At 39.2% G+C, this 25,963-nt stretch overlaps 3 protein-coding genes across 3 annotated transcripts; all 3 read right to left on the bottom strand.

The window, feature by feature from the left end:
• Nucleotides 1–6,659: 6,659 nt before the first annotated feature.
• LOC104211132 (uncharacterized) lies at nucleotides 6,660–7,127 on the bottom strand. The gene has a single exon (XM_009760138.1). It carries the CDS (start codon nucleotides 7,125–7,127, stop codon nucleotides 6,660–6,662), a length of 468 nt encoding a protein of 155 aa, XP_009758440.1.
• Nucleotides 7,128–8,930: 1,803 nt separating this feature from the next.
• On the bottom strand, nucleotides 8,931–10,144 carry LOC138878433 (uncharacterized). Its single transcript, XM_070158112.1, has 3 exons — nucleotides 10,063–10,144; nucleotides 9,230–9,613; nucleotides 8,931–9,094 (listed from the first exon to the last, which is right to left on the bottom strand). The coding sequence occupies exons 1-3, from the start codon at nucleotides 10,142–10,144 to the stop codon at nucleotides 8,931–8,933; spliced, it is 630 nt and encodes a 209-aa protein (XP_070014213.1).
• A 13,765-nt stretch (nucleotides 10,145–23,909) lies between these two features.
• On the bottom strand, nucleotides 23,910–25,670 carry LOC138878432 (uncharacterized). Its single transcript, XM_070158111.1, has 2 exons — nucleotides 25,613–25,670; nucleotides 23,910–24,634 (listed from the first exon to the last, which is right to left on the bottom strand). Exons 1-2 carry the CDS (start codon nucleotides 25,668–25,670, stop codon nucleotides 23,910–23,912), a joined length of 783 nt encoding a protein of 260 aa, XP_070014212.1.
• Between the last annotated feature and the right edge of the window lie 293 nt (nucleotides 25,671–25,963).

Here is a 25,963-nt window from a genome sequence, read left to right as displayed (position 1 = left end):
TGTCATGACCCAAACTGATGGGCCGCGATGGGCACCCGATGCCTTACTCAACCAAACACCAACGTAACGTATCTTTCTTATTACGTCATCATATACACGTAACATACGGGCCTAATAGGGCAACATGATCTTTTATAAACTCAAAACATAGGCCAACAAGGCCGTACAATCTTTCACGTACCGGACATATGTCTACAAGCCTCTAAGAGTACATAAATGTCATAAAGGTCGGGATAGAGTCCTGTCATACCAAACAATACAAGTCTAATTCATACTAACCAAATAAGAAACTCTGAAGCAAATGGAGCGCACCAACATCTTCCGCTGAGCTGATAGACTACTTGGAGGGCTCTCAACCTGTCTATCAGGACCTGAAGGCATGAAATGCAGTGTCCCCAGGCAAAAGGGATGTCAGTACGAATAATGTACTGAGTATGTAAGGCACATAAATAAGTACATAACAGGCATGGAAGAAATATAGAGTAATTGACTCAACCTGTATGTCTGGATAACTCTGTAAATTATAAATTACTTTTAGCGTCATGAATATGCGTATGAATGTCATGTCGTGTATAGGTACATGTTTCATAACATTATCAGCCTCTAAGGGCATCCCATCATATCATATCGGCCACTGTGGGCAAAATCATCATCGTATACCGGCTGATCAAGTGGTGGTGCGTATATAATGCCATAACCTTTCCCATATCCCATATACATATATATACATACATATATACGCGTATATAACGCCGTTTGAATACATACATATATATATATATGTGTGTATATAACGCCATTTGAATAATATTTCAGCCACTGTGGGAAACATCATCATCATATACCAGTTGATCAGGTGATGGTGCATATAATGCCGTAACCTTTTTCCATATCCCATATACATATATTTACATATATACGCGTATATAACGCCATCTGGTCATGGGTCAATGCACATGAATGCAATGCATGAAAAGTACGTTAATAAAATCTTCTGGAATCTCATAAGACCATTTTGCCTTTGAGTAATATCATGAAGTAAACTCTTTTCAGCTTTCGTATTTTTCTGAGACCCATGAACAGATGATAAAATATATTGACACATGAAAATTCAAGAACATAGATATCTTTAATACTTCTATGAATAGAGTCATTCATGAAAATTGTAAATTTGCTCGTTTTGTTTGTGTCGTATAGATCATGCCAAAAAGAAAGAAGGGATAGCCTTAACATACCTGCTTCGATGTCACATGGGTTAAACAACATAATTTCGTTAAAAGTGGATAACATAGCAGAGACATAGGACAACTACTTTAGCTTTAGCAGGCAGTTCGCACTAAACTCAACCAGTTTCTAGCCCTTATATAGCTTTCTATTAAGTGCACATCCAAATTACTTGACATTATCCAAGTTACTATTTCAAGCAATTGCATACTACTTGAATGCATAACCTGTCAGCCAACAAATTTCAGCTTCACCGTTCAAGGCCTTGTTCAGCTCAATTAAGTCTTAGGAAAGGATAAGATTTTTGAACACCTAATGTGTAGAGAAAGGACCTCAGTATAATTTATAATGCAAAATGTGCATTGAAGATAAAGTTCATCCATTATTCAGAATAGACGAACCCATAATACTGCATATGGAAAGGAGGCAATTTGTAATATTAAAATACTAAATGACCACATGACTCATGTTTTAGACTTTGCCACCTAATCCAAGATAACTATTAGTCATTTGGTCAAGAATTGGCTTCTTGCCACGTGGGGTTGGGGAATTGTAGTCTTTATCCACTAATTAATTAATTAGGTAATGTCCCGCTACTCGGTAATTAACTAATTACCCGCATAATTGAAAATTATCTAAAATTACTTAAAATTCTACTTATTTTTAATACACCTTATACACCTCACTATCATGGCCAAGGGGTACCTTGTATGGTACTAGTCCATAAATACCGGGTATTTTACCCCCGGCTAAATTTTATCCCAAAATGCCATATTTCGATGAAATTATTTTTCTTCGATTTGCTTACCTTCTCACCTTCACGAATTCACTCATTACTTATTTGAAATAGCATAATACTTGTAACCTCAAAACAATCTCATTCTCGAGCTTGCGTCGATTAGCTTTACGACGAAACCTTAATGTCCGAAAATGCGAGATGTAACATCTCATTCCCGAGCTTCGATCAATTTACTTATGGTGTGCTTTCACGCACTAAAACATAGGGTGTAACACGATATGCCCACAACGCACCCAGTATCTCATCTAGCTACTTGTCTTTAGCATCTTCTAACTTCTATTTAAGGTTTTGGATAATTACCTTATTGGTTGACTCCGCATATCCATTAGCACTAGGGTGGTATGGTGAAGATGTAATTTGTTTGATCTTCAATCCTTCCAAAAACTTTGTGACTTTGGAACCTATAAATTGTGGCCCATTTTCACAAGCAATTTCTTTTTTATTCCTAACCGGCAGACGGTGTGATTGTCGCGCCCCCTTTTTCCTCGCGGATTCTGGGATTCGACTTTTTTTGAGACAACTCATTTTCTTTTGGGAATTGGGCATGTAATTTGAAGAGTCGTCACCTAACTGATTTAAGGTGCGTTAGGGTACCTAAAGCAAATAACTCATAAACCAGTTTACATTAACATAGATTAGGTAAGGGCTCGAAATAACCTTGAGGGGAAGGTGTTAGGCACCTTTCGAGGTCCATGATGATGGGTCCCGCCCAAACTCGAATTAGGTGAATTAGTCTTATAAGCAAACAAAGCAATTAAAATAAATAGTGATTATTCAAACGGGGATAAAATGGGTCCTAGGTTTGTTAGCCAATAGGATCACTTATGTGCAATACTTGGTAATCGTCCCCAAGTTGGGGTGCTACACATAACATTAGCTCACAGGTCATCATATCCTTTACTACCCGATGACCCACCCCTTAATTATTGTTACCTAAGTGCGCTAACAGTATCCAGTACATGCCTTATGTGTGCATTACCTGCCCCTTACATGTGGCCTTGGAGGTGTTTAGAACCTCTATTTAAGGAAGTTCTAGACTCACCTATGTTGTTTAAAAAGGATAAAACTAATTGACAAACAAAAAGTCAAGTAGGACTAGCATATAAAGATGCAATTAAGGTCTCATATTAATCTCCACAAATAGACAAACAACTACACGCCTCAAACAAACAATTTTAAAAATTTAAGAGTCCTATAGCAGGATATCTAGATGACCACAACATATGCAGCAATTTTATTAAGGCAGGGTAGTAAATACCTAATCAGTTTGCCTACTGATTTTATTACTTCCTAAATCTGGGCAGTTTCAAGCAGCATAAAATAGCAGTTTTAAAACCCATAACTAAATCAACCTACAATATGGCCTAAGTGATAACCAGACAGGATTTTTTATAAACCGTGTCTAAGATATAAACCGATTACTAATTTTAGCGGCTAGTTTTATCATAAACCCTGTAGGCATGATTTCAAAGTGCAGAATCTTATTCAAAAACCTTATAGGAATGGCATCTAAATGCAAAAATGATTTCAATCTTATTGGCATGGTTTCTAGATTGCAGAAATGATTTTACAACTCTTTAGACGTGGTATCTAAATTTAGAATTCTTATTGATATGACATCTACGTGCAGAAGTGATGTAAAGTTTTATGGGCGTGATTTTGAAAATGCGGAACTGATTTTGAAACTTTCAAGGCATGTATTTAAATGTAGAAAATTAATTTGACAACCTTATGGGCATGGTATCTAAATATAATAGTGAATCTTGAAAGGATATTCAGAATTATTTTGGTCCTATACGCGTGACATCTAAAAGTGGATCAAATCCTATAGGCATGTTATCTAATGCATGCAATAACAGAATATAATTGAACTAGAGAATAACCTATAGGCAGGATATCTAATATATGGTAGTGAAAATATTTGAAAGAACAACACCTAAAGGAGAATTTCTACCCTGTTCTCATACAAACATTAAATTGGGCCCAATTTCCCCAATTCACTATTGCCTCATCGTTATTACAAATAATTATTAAAGACCATAAACAAATGAATAAATTACAAAGTGTATAACTATATGAGGCCTACAGCAGACCCAATATATCCAGATAACTCAGGCCTTCAAACTATATGCTCCAAAGCTCAAAGATACACAGTAACCATTGGCAAAGCACTAAGAACCCAAATATCTAGTGTGTCAGAGTTCCCAAGGGCTTTGAGAAACCAGGGAAATGTTCACACTTGAGAACAAATGTTCAGAAGCAGTTTTTAAAGGATTGGAAACAAGCCCCAATGTGTTAGAGTTCAGAAAAGTCTCATGGATCCTAAGCAGTGCTCATATTGGGGGTGGAAAGACCCTAGTTAACTAAGAGTAGGAGTTGAAAATAATATATGAAAATAGGAGACAACTTTGTTTTAGAAAGATATTTTGGATTTTAGAAGTGCATAAAAGCAGATTACTAGATTACAAGAACCACAGGCAGCAAATATTTAGCAGGAGGAGTTCAACCATGAACTCCAGTAATCATAATAGACAGGATAGAGTAACAAATAGTTGAACAAAGTTTCACATGGCTTTAATCTATTAGCTATTACTAGGTGAATTTATAGGCATACATTAATCAGAGAACAACATGTTGGGATCAAATTACTGATCAGACAATCACACAGAAAGGTAGCAAAAGTCGAGAGTATAGAAATTATGAATTACTCAGGAGTTTGTTAAGGGGTGAACACTTAAAACAGGGTAGAACTCATGCTAGTTGGGAAAAAATAGAAATAGGTCTAACAGACATGCTGAAAACAAGAAGCACATAGGTCTAATGTCATGGAAGTAGGCATGCTGATTAAGAGTAATAAACATGAAGCCCATAAGTCTAATTACATAGAAGTAGACATGTTGGTTAAGATCAATAAGCATGAAGCACATAGGTCTAATTACAGCATAGTGAATGATGGAAGAAGTGGAGACATACCAGTTATGAAATAGCAAACAGGGAGTTGAAAAGTATGCAGGATCCAATAGTCTAGCCTTGGCTTTCAGCCGGCTAGACAATGTAGAAAACACAAGTAACAGAAAGGTTTTAATGAGAGCAAGAGCTTGTGTGTGTGTGTGTGTGTTTTTCTTGAGTGTTCGTGTAAGTGTGTGTCTTTGTTGAAAATAAGAACAAGAAGATTTTTATAGCATGCAATAGGATAGGTCACATAAAGTAATGAATCAATCACACATACATAAGGTATGAAAAATCAATTAGCAATTAGTCAGGAATAAATTAAGAGGACGGAATCAAATAAGTGCCACTTAATTCAAGGAGAAATCTCACACAGAATCAATCCATAATTAAGAGCAAGGTTAATAAGATAAGAAACAGTTTCCGAAATCAATTAGGAATCAGGACACACAATTAAGCCAATAATAAATATACATAAATAGGGGTAAGAACAAGTAAAACTTAAATAAGGAAATATGGGTACTAAATTCAAACCCTAATTTAGGTAAGTAAATCAATTAATAAACTTAATTGACAAAGTTAAAGGTAACGGGCAAAAGACAACAAGATAAATAGTCAGAGAATCAAGACCCTGGAATATGTCAAAGGCATATAGATGAAACTCAAACAAATCAGTCGAAATAGTAAATAAGAAAACCATAGTTGAAAGCATTTAAATGTCTGAGCACTTCACAGAAAACACGTTAGAGATCAAAACCCTAGGGTAAAGAACATAGTTATGATAATCAGTCGAACAAGCAAAGAAATTAGGGTTAAACACTAAAAAATTGGTATTTTTCAAAAACTTAAAGGGGTGAAACCCTAGTTTTAGAGAAGACAAAATAATCAGTTAATAATAAGAAACACATAAAGTTTTTTAAGAGAAATAACAAAATAAACTTAAAACTATCTCAGATCTACAAGGATCAGAACACATTCGATCACCAAGAGACTATGGTTTTAAGAGAATGACAAAGACGAAAGAAAATCTAGTTTGGAACCAGATATTCGAGCCATAAACACAAGATAATAGCACTCACAAACGTAGATAACCGTAGGTAGATTCATAAACGGTTTCGAACAAATTTGGGTTGGATCTCTTCGAGATTCTTTCCTAAAATAACAAAATCGAACAACCAGAAGGGGTAAGAGGCTGGCAAGGGCCTGAAATCACAGAGGAACCTTATGGAACGGGTAAGAATCGAAGGGGTTTGGGGAAATTTTGGGGTGACGGTGCTAGGGTTAGGGATAGTTTCAGAGAGAACGGAGAAGACAAAAAGGAAAGGGGAAACGTGGACAAATGCTAGGGTTTGGGATAGCTGCAGGTTTAGACAAATGTCTGGGGTTAGGGGGGTCGTTGGATTAAAAAGGAAAGGGAAAACGTGGACCGTTGATCTTAGAGATTAATGACCACGATTAGAGAAGGTTCTTGGTCGAGTTAGACATGAAATTGGGCTAGGGCAGATTGTTTAATTTGAATTGGGCTGGGGGGTCCGAATTTAAGAATAATTTGTTTTGATAATTAATTGACTTTATTTACCAAGTGAAAATATGTACATGATAGACAAACGAGCAAACTACCCCACTGTACATGCAGCCCCAGTTTGGGTCCTTCTACAATTCTTCTTTCCTATTTTTCTATCCTCTATCACTGTTCCATTGTATCCAGGTGCCAGTTCTCTTTGGTTATAGTCCTTTCTAACCTAGGAAACATGGTGGCTCTAATGTGGATTTCCTGAATAATCATTCTAACTATGCTTGCTGATGTTCTTATTTTCTGTTTGAAGATGGTATTGTTTCTTTCCTGCCATATATAGTAAACTACAGCAGCTAAAGTCATTCTACATAAAGTTGCTCCTCCACTTCTTCCTTTTGCTGCTCTTTGTATCCAAGCCAGTTCTTCTTGCCATTTCAGCTTTTTCCTCTGTATTCCTTGCCAATGCAGCAGTTGCTGCCATATTGTTCCGGTCATTTCGCATTCAAAGAATGAATGTTGAATTGTTTCAGTCCCTTGTTGGCATAGTGCACATGTGGTCTCTATATTTACTCCCCATCTTGCTAATCTTCCTTTGTTGCCAATATTTCCAGAATTGCAATTCTCAATATGAATATCCATTTTGGAAGTCCATAGTTGTTGCATATTATTTTCCTCCAGGCTACCTTCTGGATCTCCCCCTACATGGCTTTATACATTTCTTTAATTGAGAAGTTGTCTATCCTCTGCACCTCTTGTTCAGTGTAGCCAACATTTTCAAAATACTTTTTTGCCTTGAAGATCTGTTGAATGACCCAAGATGCATTCTTAGATGTTGTACTCCATACTGTAATCCCTTTTATGTAGTAAGCATTAACCCACTGTATCCATAACTTTTCCTTCTGCTTGCATATGTTCCATAGTAACTTGCAAATGACATCTTTGTTCCATACTTCCACATTAGTAAAGTTCAAACCACCTGCAACTCTTGGACATCACAATTTTTCTAAGGCAATCAGTGCCTTCCTAGTAGGCTCTGCATTCCCTGACCATAGGAACCTTCTACATATTGTTTCAATGAACTAAATAATCTTCTTTGGCAAGATAAAGATCTGAGCCCAGAAGTTTTGAATTGCAGTCAAGACAATCTTTATAAGCACAGCTCTCCCTGCATATGACAGGACTCCAGCATTGTATTTTGTTCAGCATCCTATCAATCAAAGGCTCACATTAGATAATTGATAGCATCTTTGTGCTTAAAGGTACCCCTAAGTATCTGAAGGGTAACTCTCTCTTTTTGTATCCCAACATATCCATAATCCTTCTTTGGTTCACTAGGTCAACTCCTCCAAAGTATATCTCCCTGCAAAAAAGTAACAAATCGTCAGCAAAACCTAAGTGTACTAAATTGACTTTAGCACACTTAGGGTGGTATTTGAACTCTTTGTTCCCCTTTAAGGTTTTCAATAGTCTACTCAAGTAATCCATTGCCATCACAAATATCACAGGAGACAATGGGTCACCCTGCCTAAGCCCCTTCCTTGCCTCAAAGGGTTTTGCTGATTGCCCATTGATGATTATTGTATAGTGCACAGTACTGATGCATTTCATTATCCACCTTACAAACTTCTCAAGGAATCCTAGTAGTTTCATCATTTGCTTTATGTATATCCACTCCACAGAGTCATATGCTTTTTACATGTCAATCTTCAGCATACACCTTGGTGATATGTTTTTCCTTCCATAACCTTTAACCAGCTCATGGCTCATGATGATGTTATCAGCTATCATTCTCCTTGGAACAAAAGCTGTTTCGCATTTATCTATAAATTCTGGCATGACTTCCTGTAATCTTGATGTTAGCATCTTGGAGGTTATCTTATATAGCACTGTACAACAGAAAATAGGCCTAAACTCCTTGATATTTGTTAGATTATTCACTTTAGGGATCAAGGTAATAGTAGTGCAGTTTATGGATTTGCACAAATCTATATTTTCAAAGAAGTCCAATACTGCTGATGTAATTTTCTCTCCTGTTATGCTCCATGTCCTCTTGAAAAAATAGGCATTATATCCATCACATCCTGGTACCTTGCTATCATCTATACCCTTCAAAGATGTCAGTACTTCTTCCTTTGTAACTGGCTTTATTAGCAGCATTTGTTGATTCCTGCTCAGCATATTCCCACTCCTTATTATATCTGGATTCACTACTGGCAAAGCAAATGCTGTTGTACCTAGTAGTGCTTTATATAACTGTAGGATCTCCTCTTCAACCTCCTTTGTGCTCTGCAGTATGTGCCTTTCATTATTTGTATGTCTTCCAATGTGATTCCTTGCTTGTCTGTTTTTCACACAAGCATGAAAATATGTTGTGTTGGAGTCCCCCTCTTTTAGCCACCTGACTCTAGCCTTTTGTTTCATTATGCTTTCCTCTACTTCCATCTATTTAGCCAGCTCCATTTTAGTCTTCGTTTCTTCATCTTTGACTGCACTATCATTCTCTGGAGATTGCATATCTTGTTGAAGCTGTATCAGTTTGTTTTTTGTTTCTTTTATCTTACCCCCCACACTCATGTATTCTTGAGTGTTTAACTTTTTTAGTTCACCTTTCATTGGTTTAAGCTTGTACCAAACATTTTGCATCTTGTTGCCCCTATGTTTCCTCCTCCAGCAATGACTCACTATTTTCTTAAATTTCTAATGGTTAGCTAGGCAGGTGAAAAGCTTGAAAGGTCTCTTACCTTGTACAATATCTTCAGCCATAGTTATCATCAATGGGCAGTGATCAGAAAACTCATGTTGCATGATGATCCCCTCCATTTGAGGCCACTTTTGTATCCATTCTACATTGACTAGGATTCTATCAATTCTACTATGCACAGTGTTATTTGTCCATGTGTAATATCTCCCTATTGTTCTAATTTCAATCAATCCAACCTCCCCTACAATGTTTTTAAAATCTCTCACTTCCACATCTTGTACTAGGTTCCCTTGTATTCTATCTTCAATGGACATAATACTATTGAAATCCCCCATTAGAACACTTGGCCAATTTACTCCATTCATTGTCCCTTTGAGATCTTTCCATATACTCTTCCTATCTTGGATATTATGTTTCCCATATACTGCAACAAAAAAGAAGTTACTGTTACATTGCCTCATGGTTATCTGCCCTGCTATGTATTGATCATGTATTTGTTTGACTTCAAACTCCAACCTTGCCTGATCCCAAACAACCCAAATTTTCCCACCTGGTTCTACTTCATAGTTGGTTACCCACTTCCAGTCCCCAACTACTTTCCTCATTATTGCATCAACCTTACTTTCTTTTACTTTATTTTCCAGAAATACTATTATTGCTACATTATTCTCCTTACAAATTTTTTTTAGTAGTTTTTGCTTATACACCTTATTCATGCCCCTTACATTCCATGTTATAATGTTCATCATGATATATTTGTTGTTTTGGGATTATCTTCACTTCCTTATCTACTCCTCCTACTTCTCCACTCCTATTCTTCAGAGAATTGTATTATTTTCTGGGCAGTGTCAACCAAAACTTTAAATGCATTGCCTACATTGACTTCATCTCCCCCTTTAGCTCCCACTATTTCTTGTTCAAGACCTTCTACTTGCAATTTGCCATTGGTTGCCATTCCCTTGCTGATTTGGGGCTAACTCTTCTTCTGTTTCAAGTTGCTCCATGAACCTTTCTTGGCCATCTATCGTATCCACCTTTGGATCAAGCTTTCGTACTATTTTTCATTCCTGCTTTGGCTTATGGTTATTGGTCCTCTGCTGCCCCTCTTCACTATGTTTCTGTTGTTGTTCCTTACATGAGTGGCCAAGTTGACAACATTCTTAGCAATATTATGGCTTCCAGTCATATTGCACAATCTGATCAATCCTTTTCCCAGTTGGATCACAAAGTTTTATTGATCCTGGTAAGGGCCTCATAATGTCCATCTCAATTAGAACTCTAGCATATGAAATTCTATCAGTCATAGTTGTACATGCATCAGCATATAGAGGCTTACCCAGACCACTCCCAATCTTACTTAGAGCCTTGCTACTCTAGTAAATAAGTGGTAGCTTAGGGAATTTCACCCATAGTGGAATAGTTCTGAGAATCTCATCCTCAAAATCGAACCCTCCTTCCATGGCCTTAGGATAATTGGTCTATTATTCAATGTGTATGGTCCATTCATTATAACATCATCCCTTTCTTCCGTACTGTGCATCAAAACAATAAAATAACCGTCACTATGAAACAATACCTTTGGCTTCCTGATTTTCCCCCATTGTTGAGCTATAAATCATTCAACTGCTCCAATTGTTGGAATGTTTCCCACAACATATAGAATTAAGGTTCTATTCCATTTCTGTTGTTCCTCCTCTATGTCATCTTCCAGCAGTTGCGCCACTACTTCACCATCTTGTACCACTGGTGGAATATATGAGAGATTCATTCCTTTAGCTGCTAGTTTGTTCTCGCTAAACAATCCATCCCACGATCTTCCCCCAGCTCCCTGCGTTTGCTTCTCCTGCATACTCTTCTCGTTTCCTTGTGCTTTGTTACTCTGTTCCATGGTTACCTTCGGATTTACTGTTCCATTGTTTGGATTTTTGCTCGGACTTGCCTCTTCAGCTCCGATCTTCCCTACATGTGTGTTTTTTGTTTTGGAGTTCATCATTGGTGTTGCTCTAGTCACTATCTTCTTCGGTGTTGCCAATTTTAGCTGAGCAGTGCTCAGATCTGGCCAGTTCAGTTCACTATCACTTTCTAGATCTAGATCGCCTTCTTCGTTCATTTTCTCTTTAGCTTTTACTGATTGCTTTCCTTGTTCCTTAACGCTGACATCAGTGAATTTTCTAGTGTTCTTCCTTGGTCGTCCTCTTCCTCCCATTTTCTGATGAGGCGCAGGTTAGAGCACTTAACGTGCGCCAAGAGAGAAAAGGTAACTCAATTTATTTGGTATTTGTTAAATACCTAATTTATTAATAAAATAGTTTATAAAAATAGCTAATGAAATGATAAAAATGATTTTTTATACATGGAGGTGCATTTAAATAATTACTTAACATTATAAAATTATAAAATAATCTCGTTTTGTAAAGATAATGAAGTTATACATATGTATGAGCTGTTATTGCAAAATATGCAATTATAGTCTTAAAAATGCAAATGTAGTTGTAAAAAATGCAATTAAAATATTTGAAAACTTATATGAGCATAAATGATGAATCTTGATGATTAAATCATCGTAAAATAATATGAGAAATAATTATTGAATATTTATATAATTAAAAATACATAAATAAATTGATTTAAGCCCTTTAAAAATTATAGAAAAATTGTAAAAACACTTATGCATGTTTCTAAATGCATGCACAATATTTTGAAAGTATGTATGCATTTTTAAAAATATATGAGGGAAAAATTGTGTATCAACAACTGCCCCTCTTTACCCGGGAAGGATGAAAAAGTTTTCGGGTGAAGAAATGATAACTGATTTTGATCGAATGGGATGTTTTGAAAAATAGATGCCGAACCCTGATTTTTGAGTTGCCTACATATCCATGGTTTTACAAGAATCAGGCCATGTGTAGTTCTGGACCCAACGGTGAATGAAGCCGATGGAGTTGTTATAGGAATGGTAGCCAGTCTCAGCAAAGGTTCTTTTATGAATGGTAATATCGGATGGAGTTATAATTATGAGTCTGAAGTATGACGGATGTATCATAGGGCAGATATTTGAATGGCCACAGAGTAAAGGTATGTAAATGATGGGGGTCGATCACATTTGAAATAATGGTAAGGCACTAATGGTAACCGGAAAGGTATGAATGGAAATCGGAGCGAAGGTTGCTCCTGTTTGAAGAACAGTTACTTCCTGGATTACCTGCAAAACTTAAAACACAATGAATGCAAGTATATAGAGTATTGCGAGAATTTAAACATGATGCAAGTTCCCTTTGGACCATGAAAAATTGCCTTTGGACGGTGAAGATGATATCCTTAGACTATGATGTATGGGGCCATGAATTATGATATGGGAGATTCGCAGGCCATGAAATTGTGTTCTCAGGCCATAAAAATGGTGCCTCTAAACCATGATGCCTTTGAATAATGATGTGCAGTATTTAGAGATCCGCATGCCATGACATGGTGTCTTCAGGCTATGAGGATGATGCCTTTGGACAAATTGGCTATACATCAGCCCTTGATGTGCAAAGACATGATACCAAAGGTGACGACAAGACAGAGCTTATGCTTGTACCGAGTTTTGGGGCATAGCTTAGCCCGGGGGAAAGAAGATAATGTAAAATATAGTATAGAGCAATAATTATACAGATATTGACCAAGCTTAATCTCATGAGAAGGCAGTTCTTAGCCTTATGAAAATACGGAGGCAGTGCTTAGCCTCATGCAAGATTTGAGACATGGCTTAGTCCCATACAAAGGGAAGACAATTCTTATCCTTATGCAAATGTGGAGGCATGGCTTAGCCTCATGCAAGAATTGAGACATGGCTTAGTCTCATGCAAAGAGAGGGCAATGCTTAGCCTTATGCAAATGTGGAGGCAGGGCTTAGCCTCATGCAAGATTTGAGACAAGGCTTAGTCTCATGCAAAAGGAAGGCAATGCTTAGCCTTATGCAAATGGGGAGGCCGAGCTTAGCCTCATGCAAGATTTGAGACAGGGCTTAGTCTCATGCAAAGAGAAGGCAATGCTTAGCCTTATGCAAACGGGGAGGCCGGGCTTAGCCTCATGCATGATTTGAGACAAGGCTTAGTCTCATACAAAGAAAAGGAAATGCTTAGCCTCATGCAAGATTTGAGACAAGGCTTAGTCTCAAAAAAAGAAAAGGCAATGCTTAGCCTTATTCAAATTTGGAGGCAGAGCTTAGCCTCATGCAAGAATTGAGACAAGTTTTAGTTTCATGCAAAGAGAAGGCAATACTTAGCCTTATGCAAGTATAAAAGCAGGGCTTAGCCTCATGCAAGATTTGAGACAAGGCTTAGTCTCATGCAAAGAGAAGGAAATGCTTAGCCTTATACAAATGTGGAGGCAGGGCTTAGCCTCATGCAATATTTGAGATAGAGCTTAGTCTCATGCAAAGAGAAGGCAATGCTTAGACTTATGCAAATACGGAGGTAGGGCTTAGCCTAATGCAAGATTTGAGACAAGGCTTAGTCTCATGCAAAGAAAAGGTAATACTTAGCCTTATGCAGTGAACAATTAATAAGTAGGAGTAGAATATTTCTTAGTTGGAGGTATATTTGCATCTCGTGGGCTGATTGTTATGAGGATGGTGACTTTGATATGTATATTTTTATGTTCACTGTGCCTGCATCCCAAAGAAAAATTGTGAATTTTGTAGGGGAAGGTTAGTTTGTGTCCTTGTCTGCTTGCTCTGCTTTGTTCTGCTTTGGGGAACCCTGTTCAAGTTACCCTGGGTAACATCTGGCTACCATAGAAATAAAGTTTTTTCGAGAAAATATGCACTTATTTGATGAAAGAGAGTTATTTTAGAAAACATAATGGTATATAATATCAAGTAAATTAGATGAACTAATGATTGTAACACTTTTAGAGACATTGCGGTTTCCTTGTATTAGAATTTTGAGGATCCTCCTCAAAATTCTGTCCTAGTTTGGTAAATGATCCTTCGGCCTTTTTGCGTGCGACGAAATCTGTCGGATCTGCTCCAGAATTTTGAGAATACTTCTCAAAATTCTACCCCAGTTACTTAACCAATTTCTGATTATCTGGCATATGATGGCATCGGATGGACTTGCTCTGAAATTTTGAGGGCCCTCCTCAAAATTCTACCCCTATTTCTGGTTCTGAGGGAAAATGAAGATTTTATTAAGATATGACCGAACCCACAGGGCTGCCTACGGATCCCCTCTTAAATGGGAATCAAGTCAGGCGTAGTTCAGTTACATCAGATGAAGGAATGTAAATAATCTAAACATAGTATCTCTTGACTGCGTTTGAATTGATTAGCTTCGGCTAAAATTTTCTATCCATATCTGCAAGTATGAGTGCTCCTCTTGTTAGCACCCAGTGAACTATGTAAGCACCTTTCTAGTTGGGAGAGAATTTCCCCTTGGCTTCATCTTGATGCGGGGAGATCTTCTTCAGCACCAACTGTCCTGGTGTGAATTGCCTTGGTTTGACCCTTTTGTTGAAAGCTATAGACATTCTGTTCTGATAAAGCTGACCGTGACCTACTGCGTTCATTCTTTTTTTTTCATTTGTGAGGGCCAGCTGCTCATAGCGGCTCCTTATTTCTACATCACTGAGTTCGGCTTCTTGTATGATCCTTAAAGAAGGAATTTCTATCTCGGCTGGAATGACAGCTTCGGTACGGTAAACCAGTAAATAGGGAGTTTCCCCAGTTGATGTGCGGACCGTAGTGCGGTACCCCATTAGGGCAAAGGGTAACTTCTCATGCCATTGTTTGTGATTTTCTACCATCTTCCTTAGTATCTTCTTGATGTTCTTATTGGCAGCTTCCATAACTCCATTCATTTGAATCTTATATGTTGTAGAGTTCTTGTGCTTGATTTTGAAGGTTTCACATATGGCTTTCATCAAATCACTGTTGAGATTGGTGGCATTATTAGTGATAATGGACTCGGGAACCCCGAATCGGCAAACAATACGATCCTTGACAAAATCTGTGATGACTTTCTTGGTTACATCTTTGTAGGATGCAGCCTCTACCCATTTTGTGAAGTAGTCAATGGCAACTAAAATGAACTTGTACTCGTTTGAAGCAGTGGGCTCGATTGGACCGATGACATCCATTCCCCAAGCAACAAAAGGCCAAGGTTCACTTGTTGCATTGAGTTTATTTGGTGGTACCCTTATTATGTCTGCATGTACCTGACATTGGTGGCATTTCTATACGTACTGGATGAAATCCGTTTCCATGGTCATCCAAAAATATCCAGGTCTGAGTATCTTCTTGGCTAAAACAAAACCTTTCATATGTGGTCTGCAAGTTTCAGCATGTATCTCCTCAAGAAATCTGGAAGCCTCATTTGCGTCAACACACCTTAACAACCCTAGATCAGGAGTTCTTCTATACACGGTCCCTTCACTTTGAAAGAAGTGATTGGACAGCCTTTTCAATGTGCGCTTCTGAGTATGGTTCGCCTGTTCCGGGTATTCTCCTATTGCCAAATATTCTTTGATGTCATGGAACCAAGGTTTTCCATCTGTTTCTTCTTCAACATGAGGGCAGTAAGCCAGTTGATTATGGATCCTCACAGGGATGGGATCGATGAAATTCTTATCTGGATGTTGTATCATTGATGACAAGGTGGCCAGTGTGTCTGCAAACTCATTCTGGACTCTTGGAACATGTTTGAATTCTATCTTTTTGAACCTCTTCATTAGTTCTTTCACATGATACAAGTACGGTAGTATCTTGGTGTTTTTTGTAGCCCATTCTCCTTGAACCTGATGCACCAGAAGATCTGAGTCACCGATTACCAGCAACTCTTGCATGTTCATATCGATGGCCAGATTGAGCCCTATGATGCAAGCATCATATTCTGCCATGTTGTTGGTGCACGAAAACCTAAGCTTTGCCAATACAGGGTAATGTTGACCTATTTCTGATACCAAGACTGCTCTGATGCCCACTCCTTTAATGTTTGCAGTTCCATCGAAAAACATTCTCCAACCGTTGTAAGCTTCAGCATTGTCCTCTCTTATGAATGATACTTCTTCATCAGGAAAATACATTTCAAGGGTTAGTATTCTCCTCCCACAGGATTTTCAGCAAGATGATCTACCAATGTTTGTCCTTTGACCGCCTTTTGAGTTATATAAACAATATCGAACTCGCTTAACAGTATCTACCACTTGTCCAATTTCCCGATTGGCATGGGTTTCTGAAAGATATACTTTAGAGGGTCCATACTGGATATGAGGTATGTGGTATAGGCATAAAAGTAATGCCTCAATTTCTGAGTTGTCCAGCTCAAAGAAAAACAAGTGCGCTCTAGCAGAGAATACTGTGCTTCATGAGGTGTGAACTTCTTACTCAAGTAGTATATGGCTTGCTTTTTTCTTCTCGTTTTGTCATGTTGTCCCAAAATGCATCCGAAAGCTCTACCTAGCATGGACAAATACAGCAGTAAAGGTCTCCCAAGTTCTGGCGGGACTAGGACTGGTGGTGCGAATAGGTATTCCTTGATTTTGTCAAATGACAATCCTTGGTCCAACTCGTTTCACCATACTTCCTCAACATTTTGAAGATGGGTTCACATATAACTATGGACTATGCTATGAAGCGACTGATGTAGGTGAGGCGTCCTAGGAAGCTCATCACGTCCTTCTTGATCTTTGGTGGTGGTAACTCTTCAATAGCCTTAACTTTGGACGGTTCCAACTCGATTCCTCGGTGGCTGACAATGAATCCCAACAACTTTCCCGCGGGAACCCCGAATGCACATTTTGCGGGGTTCAATTTTAGATTGTCCATTCTTAGTCTGTCAAAGAACTTCCTCAAGTTTGTTATGTGATCTGCGGCCTTCTTGGATTTGATGACGACGTCGTCAACATACACCTCTATTTCCTTGTGTATCATATCATGGAAGATGGTTGTCATGGCTCTCATGTAGGTGGCCCCAACATTCTTTAAACCGAATGGCATCATTTTGTAGCAGTACACCCCCCATGGTGTAATGAAAGCTATTTTATCCGCGTCTTCTTCGTCCATCCAGATTTGGTGATAGCCCGAGTAGAAATCTACAAAGGATTGGAGTTCATGTTTGGCACAATTATTGATCAGGATATGTATATTTGGTAGTGGAAAATCGTCCTTAGGACTTGCTCTATTTAAATCCCGATAGTCAACACACCCTGACTTTCCCATCTTTCTTCGGAACTGGTACAATGTTGGCTAGCTAGGTTGGATACTCAACTACCCTAAGGACTTTGTCTTTGATCTGCTTAGTGACTTCCTCTTTGATTTTTAGGCTCATGTCTGGTTTGAATTTTCTGAGTTTCTGCTTCATTGGCAGGCACATTAGATTGGTAGGCAACTTGCGAGCCACTATGGATATGCTTAGACTGGTCATGTCATCATATGACCATGCAAAGATATCCTCATATTCCTTCAGTAAACGAATGTACTATTCCTTCTCTGGCGGTGATAAGTGAATGCTTATGCAAGTCCTCTTAACGGTTTCGGCGTCTCCCAAATTTATTGCTTCGGTCTCGTCCAGGTTGGACATAGGTTTATTCTCAAAGTTCTCAACCTCCCTGACAATTTCCTCGGGTATTTCATCCTCTTCTCCTGAGTCACTATCCTTATGTTGTGTTGTCTCATTACATGTCACAATCATTGGTTCATCAAGAAAAGTAATAATAACGCTGTAGAAAGAAAATGTGAAAGATAATAATGAATAATAAATAGCGATGCATCGATTAAATTTTGAAAATATCCAGAACAAGTACGGCTCGATGAATCGAGCAATTATTTTTAAACAAAATGCATCTTTAAAAACAAAATTACTGAAAACGTCTGAAATGCCTAGCATGGCTATAAAAAAAATCAGGCTAAATGCCAAGCTACCTAGGGACTTGGCTGGCCCAAGATGGTATAGCGGTCCAATTCCTGAGAATAACTCCCATTTTCACAGTCTGAATGGTGAGGCCTTCTTCCTCCTCCTCCTTAATTATTGCATTGCAATCCACATCCTTGTCTTCTAGGAAAAGGTTCTTTAGCTCGCTAAAGCTTCTTCCTCTGCAGATCCCCATATTGTATCAGCTTGATAAAAAGTCTGACCTAGATGTGGCACTGGTTGTTTGAGAGGATAATAAGGACCATGCCATGGTGGCGACCAGTCATTATACTCCTACCAGATGTATGGGTATCCTAGTTCGAAAGTTGTGTCGTGACATTTTAACTGTACCAGCTTGGTAATGCCCTGGAGTTCCTTCCCAAGCTCTTTGTCGGGGTCGTACCCAGACCATGCTAGTATGCTTTCTATTTTATTACTCCACCATTTGTCTTTCTTGACTACATTGACGTGTTCAATATGGTGATATGTTTCCCCTCCTAGCCTTCTTATATTCTCGATAACCAGGATAGTTTGACTGGTGTAAATGGAGTTTCTTCTATCTCCCTAAATGATCACCTTCTGATGGTTCCATTTGAACTTCACGGCCTGGTGTATCGTGGAAGCCACAGCCCCAGCGGCATGTATCCAAGGTCGACACAACAGAAGATTGTATGTAGTTGATATGTCAAGCACTTGGAATTCAACATCGAACTAAGTTGTCCCCATCTGTAGGCAAAGGTTGATCTCCCCAATTGTGGCCCTTTGAGACCCATCAAAGGCTTTCACGTTCATACTTCTTGCCCGTATCTCGTGGAAATGTTTTCCCAATCTTTTCAGAGTAGTCAACAGACAAATGTTGAGGCTTGAACCCCTATCTATTAGGACCTTGGCAATGAATTTGTCTTCAAACTGTATCGTGATATGCAGTGCCCTGTTGTGACTTAACCCTTCAGACGATAGTCTCCTCGTAGAAGGTGATCTTGTGACTCTCTAGTACTTGCCCTACCATGTTGGACATTTCTCCACTAGTGATATTGTTAGGCACGTAAGCTTCATTTAACACCTTCATCAAAGCATTCTTATGCACCTCTGAATTTTGCAATAGTGATAAGATGGATATCTGGGCGGGGGTCTTGTTTAAATGATAGACGACAGAGTATTCCCTTACCTTTACTTTCCTCCAAAGATCATTTAGTCCACTTTCAATGAAAGGTTGTTTAGTAGCTGCCTCCTTGCTCGATCCTCCCAAATGTTCAGGTGTGTAGATCCTTCCCGTTCTAGTCATTCCTTGTACGACATCAGATTCTTCCATCATTGCTTTTCCATTTCACCTAGCTTCAGCAACGTAATCCCAATGTATGGCATTGGAATTGAAATGGAGCGTGGTTGCTACTGTCAATGTGAAAGGTGTGGCAACTTCTACCTCAAATGGAACAAATGGAACCGATGTAGTTACCTCAACTTCGATTGACGGTTATATTTGTACTACAATAGGAGTGAGTGTGACTGCGGGTTTAAAGTCATCGCCTTCCTGAATAAGCCCGATTGACCCTTCAGGATCCCATTCTTCATCCTTCTATATCAAATGTACCCCATCACCCCTATGATCAGGTAGAGGATTGTTGCAGACATTGGGTGCAGCTTCCTTCGCCTGTATGACCTTGTTATCAATCAATGTCTGGATCTTATCTTTCAATATCCAGCACTCGTCAATGGTGTGCCCCTTCATACTGGAATGATATGCACATGTTTTATTTGGGTTGACCCATCGAGATGAATTCACCATTGCCACAGTAGGAATAGGGGTGACATAACAAGCAGCCTTTAATCTTTCGTACAACTAGTCGATGTGTTCAGCAATGACGGTGTATTATTTAGGTGGTTTGCGATCAAAGTTAGGTCAGGGTTTCCCGTAATTTGGACGAGTTGGAGGTGAATAATAGTAAGCTGGCTGGGTGTTATAAGTGTGATGGCGGTGGCGGGTTGGGAATATCTGGGAGGTGAGGGTTGGTATGTAGGTGGAGGTGATTGGTATGTGAGTGGAGATTTTGGTCCTTGGGCCACCATTAACGCCCCTACTTCTTTCTTCTTTGATATGCCACCTTATTGCAATGCTTTGTTCGTGTCTTGCAGTACCTCAAAATTTTTCACCATCCCGCTTTTAATACCCTCTTCAATCATTTCCCCGAGTTTGATGATGTCGGAGAACTTATGATTCTCAATAACCATTAGCTTTTCATAATACTGTGGGTCTTGTGCCCTGACAAAGAACTTGTTCATCTGTTTCTCTTCTAGTGCTAGTCTGACTTTGGCTGCTTCCAACCTCCACCAAGTAATCTACTCGTGGAAAGTCTCAGTTGGCTTTTTGTTTAAGTTCTAGATATAGAAGACATCTAGTGCGTTTTTTGTATTAAACCTAAACTGATCCATAAATTTTAATGCCATGCTTACCCAATCAGCCTACTTCTTAGGATTCTGGCTTATGTACCAGGAGAGGGCATCTCCGGTAAGACTTCTCATGAAAAGCTTCATTTGAATCCTTTCATCTTTCTTGACCCCCACGAGCTTGTCACAGAAAGTACTCAAATGAACCTTGGGATCACTTGTTCTGTTAAACATTTCGAACTTGGGAAGTTTGTAACCCTCTAGAAGTTCCACATCTAGTTGTATGCATAAATCTTTGTAATTCCAACCTTCTATCCCTTTACCTCCTTCAACACCCTAAACTCGACTCGTCAGCTTTTTGAGCTCCTCGGCCATGTTCTTGATGAGCAAGTCCTTCTCCGCGGGTTCTGGTGTATGGAGATTGGTTGAGTGTAGTGAGGTATGGTTTTCACATATATGTGGTTGTTTTGGTAAGTGCCAGGGATTTGGGTGTAGTAGTGGTCGTTGGTTGAGTTTTGAGGATCAGAAATGAGTGGTGGTGTGTTCTGAGGAGTGTGATAGGTAGTGGTTTATGGGTAATGGGTTGGTTGATGATGGTGTTGTGGAGGAGTTGGTATCGGTAAAGGATTGGGGTTTTGAGGTGGTGTGGTGTATTGATGGGGTGCGGGATGATTTTATGGACGTTGGTTTGGCGCATTTTGAGGAGGTGCTGGATTTTGAGCATTTTGTTGGTTAATGTCTGGGACATTCAAAGTGAGAGAGAGGTTTGCCAAGTTACAGACTTGCTCAAGTTCTCCTTGTAACTCCAGTATCTTTTGTTCCAATCGCAAAACCAAGTCATTTTGTGCCGTAGTACTCTGACCGTCTGAAGTTTCTGCATTCTCAACATTTTCCTTTGGAATACCACTCAAGTCATCCATCTTAGCTTTTCCTCTTCTTTTCGTATTACTTGGAGGAGGAAAAGGTGGAGGGCCTCTAGATCTAGTGTGATATGCTGATGATGCCAGTATGTGCGAACCAACCTTAGGGGATGAGAATAATAAAAACAAAGAAAAACAAAAGGTAAACAAGTTAGTAAGGATTCTGAAATGCTTGCAGTATTTAAACACATATTGCGGGAATGTAAATTCGCGTCCTAGTGTAGGAGCCTTGTTGTGCCCGAGGTAGGCCTAGCGACAAATAGATTTGGAGAATTTCAGTGCCGATAACTGACTCATTTCATTAATGCAAAATAGACGAACCCCAAAACAACACTAAATAAGATAAGTCACTAATGGCATTTGGCCTTATTACATTTGTAAAAGCAAATAAACCTAATCTACTTGGTCCCAGAAGGACCCTCCCCAGGCTGGATGCTCTTGTCGATCAAATCCCCCAAGTATGCCCTTGCCAAATGTCCTCATTCACTTCCTTCAGCATTCTGGCAATCGGTGACTCTCTTCATCATTTTCCCTTCCAATTCCATCAGATTGTACTCCAGATATTCCAACCTTTCGCTGGATTTAATAGCCATCTATTTCTACTCATTGATCATTTCCATATTGGCCTTGTGTTGCTCCATATGCTCAGCTTCAGACTCGCGAACTCTTTTGTGCAGTTTGTTATATTTCACCTGTACTTCGGCAACTTCATCTATGACCCTGTTTCCTGGACCAACCCTTGGCTGAAATATTCCTCTTATGTTATCACCCAACCATGAGGGGTAAAAGTACACGTGACCGGCGTGATACAAATCCGGGTCGATGGTATCCTTTTCCATGAAAATTGTCAAGTGCCACATGTACTGTGCTTCAATTTTGTATGGAATGGCGTCACCTTGAAAATCAGCTATGAAGTGACTCATTTTAGCAACTCGCGGTATTACCTGCTTCCTTCTTGTCTGTCTCATAACCCCGAGGGGAGCATAAGGGCATATGCCCCCTAACCCAATCAGTACCAAGTGTGGAGCATCCCTGGATCTGATGATGAACATGTCGGTAGGGAACCACTCGAACATCCATTTAACTTGATCCTCGATTAAATTGTTGAAAACCTGCACCCATCCTACAACATCCTCTGGTTGAGCAAACATGTCTGGGATATAGGTCATTTTCTTGGGATGATGGAAGGCTATATGATCATTCCACGGCCTTCACGGAAATTCTTCACGGTATTGACCTTTTTGTAGATGTTTTAACTGCCAAACTCTCAGCAGCAGATTGCAACCTTTAAAGTATTTGTACCCCTTCTGACAGAACTCCAAGACCCGGTATATGTCTGCTATGATCATAGGGACAATAGTATATGTCTGTCCTTCGATCCCTTCCATCAAGGTTTTGGTTACCATGGCCAATCTGGTGTGGATTCTATACCCTTTGATCAGGAACACAAACATACCTAAGAAATAAACAATGAACACAAAAACCCTGCGGTGAATCCAACCTAAAGAAGTGATGGAGAATTCATCATCAAAAATACGATAAGATCTACTGTGACTGTAACGTTCATAGAGGAAATCGAAGGGTATGTAAGAATTTTTCAGGTGCTCCAAGTCATCATTCTTCTTTAAACCCACCATCTTCAAAACCTCCTGGTAGTGCGATTTTCCGGTGCCAGTAAATTGAGACTATTCCAAGGCAACCCAGTGAATACCCCTATTTCTTCCAAGAGGGGGGTCATTTCTATCTCTCCAAAGTGGAACACGTCCCTTTCTTTATCCCAGAACATTGTAGCAGTTCGATTAACATGTTGTTTGGATGAAGGCTCAATAAAGAAGGTAGATTTCCCAAGACCCTTTTCACATTATTCTTATCACTTGACGGAAGATCCTCCCACCAATCTAGCAACAAGGGTGGTATGTTACGAACCATGCCGAACTTGGGGACTTCATGCCTTAGTTTATGCAAAGCAAATATGGTTAGGCCCTTTCCCCCTCTAGATCCGACTATTTATACAACAATGATAGCATATTGGCACTTATTTCTCCAAATTAATGCACACAATCGTGGTTGCGTCCGTTGGGATTATGGAAAACCCGATGGACTTTGGACGAGGCTTGTCTTAAAGGGTTATTATGTGGACAACATATTAACCCAGTGACACCACCGAATTCAAATGTTCCGCCAGTTGATGCACTAATTGTGCATAGAGTTGACATTTATCGCACTTTTGTACAAATATATTTGTGTCTTACACCATCCGGGGCCAATAGTAGCCAGCTCTTATTAACATAAGAAGTGACGAGTCTGTACCGAAATCGTTCCCGCACACTCCTTCATGAACTTCTCTAATTACATAGTCAACCACTGACACCCATAAACACTTAGCCAATGGTCCTTGGAATGACCTCCTGTATAATTATCCATCAATGAGATAATAACGAGTTGCCTAGGTCTATAATGTCTGGGATGCTTTCACGTCTTCAGGCAATTTGACATGCCTTAGATATTCGATAAATGCATTTATTCAATCCCAAATTAAGTTTGTTGAGTTAGCCTCATAGTAACCAGCCACATCTAACACCGAATGCAACAATTGAACTAACGCACCAACATCAGACACTTTTATTTTTGTAGACGAACCCAAATTAGCCAATGCATCTACCTCTACATATTCCTCCCTTAGTATGTGAATGATTGACCACTCCCTGAATCGGGAAAGTAATACTTGAACCATGTTCAAGTATTGTTGTATGCGTTCCTCCCTGGTGTCGATAATTCTGTATAGTTGGTTCACCACCAGCTGGGAGTCACACTTTATTTCGATGACCTTGAAGCCTAGTCCCCGATCTAATTCAAGTCTTACAACCAAAGCCTCATAATTAGCTTCAGTGTTAGTTAATGGCACAGTTCTAATGGACTGTCTCAAGGGTTCCCCCGAAGGAGTGATTAATACTACCCCAAGACCGGAACTTTTTACGTTGGAAGACCCATCCATAAACAAGGTCCAAACTGCTGATACTGTTACCGATACCAGCATTGCTTCTTTATCAGCTAAAGACATTAATCCCGCACTAAAGTTAGCCACAAAGTCAGCCAAAATTTGTGACTTTATTGCACTCTTGAGCTTGTATTCAATGGAGAATTCATTAACTTTGACTGCCCATTTAGCCAAACAACCCGACAACTCAGTCTTATGAAGGACATTCCTCAAAGGGGGTTTGTCTATTTCTTCATATTCACTTAGATATCCTGCTTTAGGACATTGGAAAATAAATGACCTTAACTATGTTTGAGTCATGTTGCTTATGTGTTTGTTTGAGGAGGAAACTTTGAGACTCTTAATTGCTCCCATTATGTGTGAAAGTCCTAAATACTTTTGACTGTTGCCTTAGAATTTTTGCCTTTTTAGAACCTTAGGGGTATGTCTAGAACCACCTATAGGTAGAGGTCCTAACTCCTTCCAGGACTATTAAGAAGGGACGGGTAGCAGCATGCAATAGGAATCGTTGATTAAACACTCATTTTGCATGACCAATAAGGGGATGAGAAGGGTAGACATGGGATATGATGACTATGAATTAATGTCACGTGTAGCCCCTCATTGAGGAGTGTTTACCGGACATTACATGAGGTGATCCTATAGGATAACCAACCTAGGACCCCTCTTTACCAAATCCTTTCTTTATTTAAAACTTTGTTTTACAACTTATTCAAACCTTTTTCTTACTACTTGAGTTATTCTAATGTACTTTACTTGCAACCTATTTGATTCAATTGTTTACATGTAATGGACTAATTTGTGAATATAAGTTCGACCGGGACCCACAGTTATGGACCAAGAGGGGTGCCTAACACCTTCCCCTTGAGGTTACTTCGAGCCCTTACCCTAATCTCTGGTAATGCAACCCAACCCAAGAGTTAATCGCTCTAGGTGCCCTAACACACCATAATCTTTTAGGTGGCGACTCATCAAATACCTAATTCCCTAAAGAAAATGAGTCATTGAACCCCATGAATGTCAAAACCCCGGACCTCTCCCAGTCAAAAAGGGGAGCAAAACGGGGGCGCGATAGTCATTTGAGTTGTTGTTCCCAGATCCACTATCGGTACCTCCTGCTTTATTGAAACCGATCTCCCGTGGAGCGTCATTATCAGTTCTTGGATCTATTTAATTTGCGGGAACACTAGGAGGAATCGGAACCATTCCATTAGCATTATTGGAAGCACCTGATAACGCCTGCTTCAATTCTATCATCACCTGATCTTGTCTTGAGAGGTGATCCATAATCGCTCTTTGTTGTTCTCTCAAGATTTTGACCGTTTCAACAATGTGTTCATCATCCGCATCATCATAAGTTGGGACCCTTATATATCAAGGATACTGACCTTCGCGAACTGGAGTTTCTTCATCTCCTTCATTACGGGTTTCACTGATGGAATCATCACGCTGGAACACTCTTCATGCTCATTGTGTGCTCCAACATTGTTGACATTGTTGACATCATTAGCTGCTATACCTGATTTTCTTTTGCAAATGAAGGTATACAAATTTGTTAGTAACAGATAAATGGATCAAAG

The sequence above is a fragment of the Nicotiana sylvestris genome, chromosome 9 (assembly GCF_000393655.2).
Source record: "Nicotiana sylvestris chromosome 9, ASM39365v2, whole genome shotgun sequence".
Taxonomy (NCBI): domain Eukaryota; kingdom Viridiplantae; phylum Streptophyta; class Magnoliopsida; order Solanales; family Solanaceae; genus Nicotiana; species Nicotiana sylvestris.
This window is presented reverse-complemented; position numbering and strand designations above follow the sequence as displayed.

Bases quoted from the DNA above. Each gene is read 5' to 3' on its own strand.
- LOC138878433 (XM_070158112.1), bottom strand. From the start codon at position 10,144: ATGGCAACCAATGGCAAATTGCAAGTAGAAGGTCTTGAACAAGAAATA. The intron at 9,614-10,062 runs GCAATGCATTTA...TTTTTGTTGCAG, and splicing joins GGGAGATGAAGTCAATGTAG to TATATGGGAAACATAATATC. The intron at 9,095-9,229 runs GTAAGAGACCTT...AACCAATGAAAG, and splicing joins GGCTGAAGATATTGTACAAG to GTGAACTAAAAAAGTTAAAC.
- LOC138878432 (XM_070158111.1), bottom strand. From the start codon at position 25,670: ATGGATCACCTCTCAAGACAAGATCAGGTGATGATAGAATTGAAGCAG. The intron at 24,635-25,612 runs GTGCTTCCAATA...GTCCTAAAGCAG, and splicing joins ATTGAAGCAGGCGTTATCAG to GATATCTAAGTGAATATGAA.
- LOC104211132 (XM_009760138.1), bottom strand. From the start codon at position 7,127: ATGGATATTCATATTGAGAATTGCAATTCTGGAAATATTGGCAACAAA.